Raw genomic sequence first — 8928 nt, 5'->3', positions numbered from 1 at the left:
TTTTCTATTCCGGCCCTCCAAGATTGCATGAAGCCTACCTGCTTTGTGGAGGGCCAGCTACTTTATTAACCCACTCATGCAAATGAAAATCTCATGTGGGAACACCCTCATAGACACACCGAGAGAACATGCTTAAAGTGGCCCACTCAAATTGACATCAAATTAACTGTTATTGGGATCCATGATGGAGAAGTTTCCTTTTACTTTGTGATGTTGTGATTTATAATAAGAAATATATATTTGGTTTTCGTCCTCATTTTTGGCTTCTAAAACTGCCGGAATTTCTTGAGTGATAAAGATGTTTTGATATTCATAACAAACTCCTTTCCAGCACACATAAGTTTACGTTAATGAGGTGACTTTTGGAAAGTTCCTACTGGGTAGGGGGTTGGTTGCTTGGGGAATCAACCAGTGTGATTGGAAGGTTGGAACTTTTAGTCGCACCCCTGATCTCGGGAAAGGAGAGGGGCTGGTGTTTGAATAAATTATCAATGGCCAATGATTTAATCAACCATGCCTGTGTAATGAAGCCTCCATTAAAAACAAAACAAAACAAAACAAAATGGTAGGGCTCAGAGAGCTTCCAGGTTGGTGAACACACAGATTCAGGGAGTGAGGTGCTTGGAGAGAGTGTGGAAGCTCTGAGCCCTTTCCTCATACCTTGCCCTATGCGCCTTTTCCATCTGGCTGTCCCTGAGTTATGTCTCTTTATAATTGTAAAAGTAAAAATTAAAAAGCAAAAGTGGAAGGAAACAAATGTTTATATATTTTTTTGAGATTAAAAAGAATTGCAATCTGAAGGCATAGATTCAGGCAGAAACTCAAATTATATCCCAATTACGGAGTGAAGGCAAGCGATTTTTATGAGAAAGGGAAGGGAAATAATTACATAAATGAAAGAAAGGAATTTCTATTGGTGTTAACAAACTGAGTTACCCTTTAGCTATATGGGCTGGTTACTAATTGTAAGGAATGTCCATAATCACCAGTCTTTGTGGTCAGGAGGTCTGCTTTCCTGTTAGCTTTAGAAACAGTTGTTTGTATGACAATTTTGATTTGGTTCAGTCCAATCATCCACACCCTCATATTCCTAATTACTATGTATGAATGCGAAAGTTGGACCAGGAAGAAAGCTGATAGGAAAAAAATAGATTAATTAGAAGTATGGTGTTAAAGGAGAGCTCTAAGGATACCCTGAACTGCCAGAAAGATGAACAAGTGAGCCCTAAAGCAAATTAATCCAGAAATATCGCTGGTTGCAAAACAATACAACTGAAGTTGTCCTGCTGCGAGCGCATAATGAGAAGGCAGGGTTCTTTGGAAAAGACAATGGTGCTGGGGAAAATGGAAGGCAGCAGGAAAAGAGGAAGACCAAATGTGAGATGCATTGGTTCCATAAGAGAAGTCCTACGCATGCATTTATGGGAGCTGAGAAGGGTTGTTGAGAACAGGACATTGTAGACATCACTCATTTATAGGGTCGCTAGGAGATGGAGCCAACTCAAAGGCATATAACACACAAACAAAAGTTATTTTGCCAAGTTCAAATGTTCCAAAGGTTTAAGGAGCAAGATTTAAGATGTGTAAGGCAGTTCCTCCTGAATGGCTGTCCTAATTTCATTTTAAAATGGATACGTTTATGCCAACTTTTCACATAATAAATGGGTATTCTAGTAAACAAAATACTTATCTGAGTTCTGTGAGCCACTCTTAACAAATTAATCAAGTCTGAGGAGGGGGTCACGGGAACCACCAATCTACTGCCACTCAGAGGCACAGGTGACAACCTGGACTTGCAACTGACATCTGAAGTGGCATAAGGTAGAGTCTTGTAGTACTGAGCCCTTAACCTGTGGGGTCTGCTGCTAAGTTAATCGCTTGTTGGTGCTGGGAAAAAAAAAAAACGCACATTGGAATTCCCAACCCCGGGCAATCCTCACTCCTGCCAGAACTTAGTTGATAATGCAAAATCCACAGCGATGCCTTTCAGCCCATCAGATGCTGGACACCCAGCAACACCTGGGCTGGTGGGATTTTCCCCTAAATGCAAACAAATATAAGTGCATGTGTATCATCTGCTTCTTTACCTCTGGTTGCACCAAACCACTTTCTACACACATGTGCTTGGAAAAGTACAGGGTCTGGATTACTGAGGGTTAACAGGCAGTACTCTCTGGTCTTCCTAACATAGGGGATATTCCTTCAAAATATCAAGTTCCTGTCTCTGCCTGAGACACCACTGAACAACGAGAGCAACTATTCAAGACCAGCACATGAGTTAGCACATCTACTCTTTGTTATAAACCATGTTACTCGTTGCAGCAACAGAGAACCCAGGGTGGTAGAAAGGGCCAGATGAGTCCTTTCCAAATATTCAATAAGGCTGATTTCACCCATTAAAAATGTTTTAAAAAATACTGTCACTCTTGAAAAAACTGAAACTGAAGAAAGGAAACTCATCTGTATTACCACTAAATGTTTTTCATTATTTTTTTTCTTTTTTCTTTTATGATGGCAAAATATACATAACATTAAAATTTACCATTTTAACTATCTTTAAGAATGTCGTCCAGTGGCATTAAGTACATTCACATTGTTGTGCAACTATCACTACCATCCACTTCCAGAACTTTTTCATCTTCCCAAACTAAACCTCTGTACTCATTAAACACTAACTCCCTATCCTGCCTCCCTAGTAATTACTATTCTACTTTTTGCTTCTATGAATTTGACCATTCTAGGGACATCATATAAGTAGAATCATACAGTATTTGTTCTTTTATGACTGGCTAATTTCACTTGGCATAATGTCCTCAGGTTCACCTATGCTGTCACATGTCAGAATTTCCTTTCTTTATAAGGCCGAATTATATTCCATTGTATGGGATAGACCACATTTTGTTTATCCATTCATTTGCCAATGGACACTTGGGTTGCTTGCACCTTTGGCTATTGTGAACAATGCTGCTATGAGCATGAGAATATAGATATATCTGTTCAACTCCCCGCTTTCAACTATTTTGGGGAATATACACAGAAGTAGAATTGCAGTGTCCTATGGTAATTCTGTTTAGTTTTTTGAAGAACTGCTATACTGTTTTCCACAGTGAAAAAAATATTTAATATAAAAATTACTTGAAAAACACTCATGGTCTTGAAAAAACCAAATAGTGCTAAAGGAAGTGAAATTTAAAGTGAACGTACCCTTTCTCCACCCCACTTTATAAGTAGTCCCAGGTACTAGCAATGTCTTGCGTATCTATCTTTGTACAAACTTTCTAAGGGTATGCAAACACGTGAACATATGGTGTTTTCTCTCCTATACAAACAGATCTTCCTAACTGATGCTCTGCATTGATATTTCCTAACCATGTATTTTTATTAGAGACATACAGAATATAAAAGTCCCCCTTTTAAAGTGTGTGAGTTGGTGGTTTTTAGTATACTCACTGTGTTGTGTACCATCACCACTAATTCCAGAACATTTCCATAGCCCCCAAAAGAAACCCTGCAACTACTAACAGTCCTAATTCCCCTGTGCCCTCCATCCCCTGTCAACAACTAGTCTACTATGGACTGACCTATTCTGGACATTTAGTATGAATTGAATCATACAATGTATGGCTTCATGTCTGGCTTCTTTCCATTCACATATTTTCAAGTTTATCCATATTGTAGCAGGCACTCCTTCTTGCAGCTGAATAATATTCCATTGTGTGACTAGACCACATCGTGTTTGCCCATTAGTCTGTTGATGGACATTTGGTTATTTCCACTTTTTAATGTGTAGCATTATGAATAATGCTACTGTGAACATTCACATACAAGTTTTTGTGTGGACCTGTTTTCATTTCTCTTGGGTATATGCCTAGGAGTAGAATTGCTAAGCTATACGGAAATTCTATACTTAACTTTTTGAGGAGCTGCCAAGCTTTTTCCCACAATGGCATCACCATTTTACACATGAGGGTTCCAATTTATTCACATCCTTACCACTTCTTTTCCATTTGAAAAAAATTATAGGTATCTTAGTGTGTTTGAAGCGGTATCTCATTGTGGTTTTGATTTGTGCTTTCCTAATGATATTGAGCATCTTTTCAGGTGCTATATCGGCCATAGGTATTTTTTATTTGGAGAAATGACCATTCAAATCTTTTGTCTATTTTTAAATTAGGTTGACTTTTTGTTGTAGGAGTTTTTAAAATATATTCTGGATAGTAGAGTCTATCAGATATACGGTTTGCAAATTTCTCTTGCATTCTGTGGGTTGTCTTTTCACTTGCTTGCTGGTGTTCTTTGATTCAAGTTTTTAAGTTTGATGAAGCCAAATTTGTTTTTTTTCATTGCTTGGACTTTTGGTTTCATATCTGAGAAGCCATTCCCTAATCGAAGATCACACAGATTCACACGTGTTCCTCTAACAGTGTAAGAGTTTCGGCTTTTACATTAGATATTTGATCCATTGTGAATTACTTTTTGTATATGGTGTGAAGTAGAGGATCCAAATTCATTTTTTTAATGTGGATACTCAGTTGTCCCAATACCATTTGTTGAAAAGAGTATTCTTTCCTCCATTGAATAGTCTTGGAACAATATATTTTTGGCATAAATTCATACATATACATATAAAGATGTTTTCTATCCTTTTCAATAGTATTGATGTACGTTATTTTTAAAGTACTTCTCATAATAAAGCATTCGTCTATTCAAAAATATTTACTGAGAGTCTTCACTGCTAGCTTCTGGGTATACAGATGTGAATGGGACAGACCTGGGTTCCTGTCCTCAAGGAGTCTACATTCTAGAGGAAGACACAGACAGTAGATTAGCAGAGAAAGGAACAAATAAAAACAACTGCAACTGAGAGCTCTAAGAGGAAACAAATAAAAGGGGAGGTGGAGAAAAAGGGTCTGGATGAGGGCATACTTTGGATCAGGCAAGCTAAGGCTTCCCAGAGGAATCCAGAGACCAGCTGTGCAGTTTATGAGGCTGGAACTAGCTTGGTCTGTTGGAGAAACTCGGAAAAAAATGGGGGCAGTGAGATTGTAGAGTACATAAATGCCAAGAAATTAGGGCAAAGAGACGTGTATTGAGGGGGAAACCAGCAGGCCATAAGAGTAATGGGGAGCACAGTGGAGGGTAGCACATTTAGATTTGCATTTTTGGCAGACCACAAGAATCTGCCTTGTAGAGAATAGCTGGGGTTGTGGGAGTGGTGGCTGGAAGCTGAGGACCAGCTATAGAGTTATTTTCCTAAGACCGTAGTAGTGAGATAGCAATTTGAATCTGGGTGGCAGTGACGTGAAGAGCGGGGAGACTCCAGATTGAATCTGGAGGCGGGAGCGGGGGTTGGGGCGGCGGAAAGAGAAGGGAGGCAGGACCATGCTAAGTCGAATCAACAAGGAGTAACAGGGCTATGGTGTCAGGCTGTGTGAAGTTTACTAGGAAATGCAGTTGAAAGTGTAGGCAGGGGTCCAGTCAGGAAGGTCCCGCGTGCCAGAAAAGTATCCAAGGACACTGCAAGCGAGGTCTGTGGTTAAAGACCAGCGGTGGGACAGTCACAGTCCAGCAAGTAGCCTGAGGAAGCCTTCCAGCCCGGTGATGAATTAAATGTTCCAATCCTGGCTCTCCCAGTTCCTGGCCGTACAATCTCGGGAAAGAGACTCAAACTCTCTGTGCCTCAGTTTCCTCACAATGTGAGAAGGTTGGCGGCTGCAATTATTAACCTATTACCCAGAAGAAAGAGGATTGCTGTAAATCAGACTAGCTCCTTTTCCCAGCAGGGAATCAGGCCGCAGCTCCGTAGGTCGAGGATCCGCCCAGGTCCTACGGGTCGCGCGGAGCGGCACTGACGTCACGCTGCCCAGTAGGCCTCGCGCGCTGTCCCGCTGCTCACGCGCACGCGCGGCTCCGGGTCGCACTCCGCGCCGGGCTTTGGCGCCGACCTGCTGGGGCGGTCCTACAGCGTCGTGCACGCCTGGGTGGGGGGAGGCCGAGTTTCCTCCCAGCGGCTGCTGAGAAGCCTCTGCTGAGCTGCTCAAGATGGACCTCCCGGCGCTGCTTGCCGCGCCGACCCAACGCAGAGCCCAACATGGCGGCGGCAGCCCTAGGCGACTCCGCCGAGGCCCGGGGCCGCCGCCTAGCCCGGGGTCCGCGCGCCGCCGCCTGCTCCTGCTGCGGGGTCCCGAAGATGGCGGGTCGGGGCCGCGCCGAGAAGAGGCCCGGGCGGCAGCAGCGGCGGCGGCGGCGGCGGGCCCCGGGCCGAGCCCGCCGCCTCTCGAGGACGGCGGCGACTCCTTCGTGGTCCTCCTAGAAGTGCCGCGCGGCGCTGCAGCCGAGGCCCCTGGGCGGCTGGAAGCTGAGTCTGGCGCCGGCGCGAGTTCCTCCGGCCTCCCACAGCAGGACCCCAGCGGCACGGCCCCCCCTCCCGGGCCCGGCGCGGCCCTCGCGGGCACTATCACCATCAGCAGCCAGGATTTGCTGGTGCGCTTTGACCACGGCGTCTTCACACTGGCCGCTGCGCCGCCGCCGGCCGGCCCGCCGCCCCGGGACCCGCCCGCCTCCACCGGCGAAGAGGCCGCAAGCCAGGCCGAGGGCCGCCGCGGGCCCTCGGGCCCCGGTGCGCTGGGCTACCGCTGCCCTGAGCCTCAGTGCACGCTCTCCTTCGCCAAGAAGCACCAGCTCAAGGTGCACCTGCTGACGCACGGCAGCAGCCAGGGCCGGCGGCCTTTCAAGTGCCCCCTGGACGGCTGCGGCTGGGCCTTCACCACCTCCTACAAGCTGAAGCGGCACCTGCAGTCTCACGACAAGCTGCGGCCTTTCAGCTGTCAAGTCGGCGGCTGCGGCAAGAAGTTCACCACCGTGTACAACCTCAAGGCGCACATGAAGGGCCACGAGCAGGAGAACTTGTTCAAGTGCGAGGAATGCGCCGAGCGCTTCCCTACGCAGGCCAAGCTCAGCTCCCACCAGCGCAGCCACTTCGAGCCCGAGCGGCCCTACAAGTGTGACTTTCCCGGTAACCGCAGGCCCGTGGGGCGGGCTCCGAGGGACCCCCGGGGCCCCAGGTCCAAATTCAGTCGCTCAGAGTGGGCGCGGTAGCGCCCTGCCTCTGGCTGCCCTCTTGGGCAGGATTTAAACTCGGTGGGCCAAGTATGAGGGGCGGGAACGGAAGCGCTGTTGTGTTTGTGTTCTAGTTCTTCCCTGCGTTTTAACCCTGCATTGCTGCGGGCTTTCGACAGCGTGGTAGCACAAATAATCACTGCCGTCCTCTCCATGGTGGATGCAACAGTTCACTCTGAATATGCTTCCAGTTAATGGAAGAAATAACTTATTTCCCAGAGATTTGTTGTGAGCCAGGTCTTTATTTTCTTCGGTCTCATCATTTAGAGAGATTATTTACGGGGCACACACTTGGTGCTGTAGGAAAACAGATGAATGGCCAGATGCAGGACCTTAAAATAGTGTAGCACAGTTTTTGTGCCTTTTACGATTTTCTTTGGACTTCACAGTTTTGTGAAGCTGTAAACATTTTCCTCATTTTAAAGATGAAGTAATGTGGTTCTTTCTCCACGGTGATTGCCTCCAGCGGGGAGATAAGGCTTCAAACACTATGAACTTTTCACCAGTAAAGGCAGGTTAAGGGCTGTAAGAGAGACAGTGCCTCCAGGGAGGAAGAGAAGATTCCTGTCTGGGAAGCAGTTGGCTTGAGTAGAAGGCAATACTGGTGGGTGAAACTACAGAGCCGAGGCAGGGAATGTGGTCTGTGGTGAGGGTATGGGAGGGTCAGGTGGAGGGTGAAGTACCTTCCACCACTCTTTTATTAAAACAAAATGGCAGGTGTGAGCCTAGCATGAGCCCCTCTGTATATTGACACGTTATATACATGCATTGCTCTCAATGTATATGTTATGAAATATACTCAACTATAAGGATTTTGAAAGAGTGAAGTTAAAAACTTAATAGGCACCAATATTTTCTTCTTATGTGCTGTGGATTATCTTGTGTATCCCTCTTCGTGGAGAACACAGCCACTAATTGGAAACCTTTTTCAGTCGTACACTGGGGATCTGACAGTGGCTTAAAGACTGTTCCCTAGTAGAACACACAGAGAACATGATTCTGAATATTATACCAGGAAGATCAGGTATCCATCCTGCTTTAAGGCATGAGGTCTTCCTGAGGGTTTTCAGTTGGGTGGTCAGTGTTTGAAATTTGTAAAAGCAGAATAGGGATCACTGAAGCCCCATGAAATGTTCCTGATATGAATCTCCTGAGGGTCGATCTAGGCAGTGGCAGTGGAAATGGTGAGGAGGCTCCAAGTAGGAAAGATGCAGAGGCAGAATCAGAGGGCTGGATTGTCTGTGGGAAGGTGGTTCTTGAGTAAGCAGAGATTCAGCATGCTCAGATTTACCTGACCAAGTGTATGACTACTCCAAAGCCCAAAATTGAAATGGCCGGGTGGGGAGGGGGCAGAGTTATGGCACAGAGGATGATTTTAAGACATTTAAGGAGATTGGCATTTCCCAGTTCAGTATTGCCAGGAAGAACAGGATACTTTTTTTGTGATGCTGTACAGTATCAGCTGGGCGATTTACAGGCTCTCTGGTAACATGTTGAAGGCTCTGAGAAGAGCTGCAACAAAGACACCTGGTTAGCATCTTGCAAACTGATATTTTCCACCCTATTTAAGCACTGAATGTTTTTGTCAAAGGAGAGCTATTTGTGTGGAAAGTCTGGGAATTGCTCAGTTAGGCTCCTTTGGCTGGTGGCTCAACTGAGGGCTGAAGATGGAGGTGATGGAAAAGACCATGCTAGGGAAGATGACCCTGGTAACTTGTTGACAGAGCAGGGAACCCTGAGGAAATGGGCAAAAGGATAAAAGGAAAGGCATATGACAGTAATGACGGCTGCCAGTTGCAGAGATTGTCA

General features: G+C 45.7%; 1 protein-coding gene across 1 annotated transcript in view; it reads left to right on the top strand.

The window, feature by feature from the left end:
• The first annotated feature begins 5960 nt into the window (after positions 1 to 5960).
• Positions 5961 to 8928, top strand: part of ZXDC (ZXD family zinc finger C) — a 35989-nt gene continuing 33021 nt past the window's right edge. The window contains exon 1 of the mRNA XM_036229737.1: positions 5961 to 7015. Coding sequence (XP_036085630.1) covers positions 6043 to 7015 — 973 coding nt within the window. The 5' untranslated portion in view covers positions 5961 to 6042. The remainder of the gene's footprint in view (positions 7016 to 8928) is intronic.

This window comes from Rousettus aegyptiacus, unplaced genomic scaffold (genome assembly GCF_014176215.1).
Source record: "Rousettus aegyptiacus isolate mRouAeg1 unplaced genomic scaffold, mRouAeg1.p scaffold_m13_p_12, whole genome shotgun sequence".
In the NCBI taxonomy this organism is placed as follows: Eukaryota; Metazoa; Chordata; class Mammalia; order Chiroptera; family Pteropodidae; genus Rousettus; species Rousettus aegyptiacus.
This window is presented reverse-complemented; position numbering and strand designations above follow the sequence as displayed.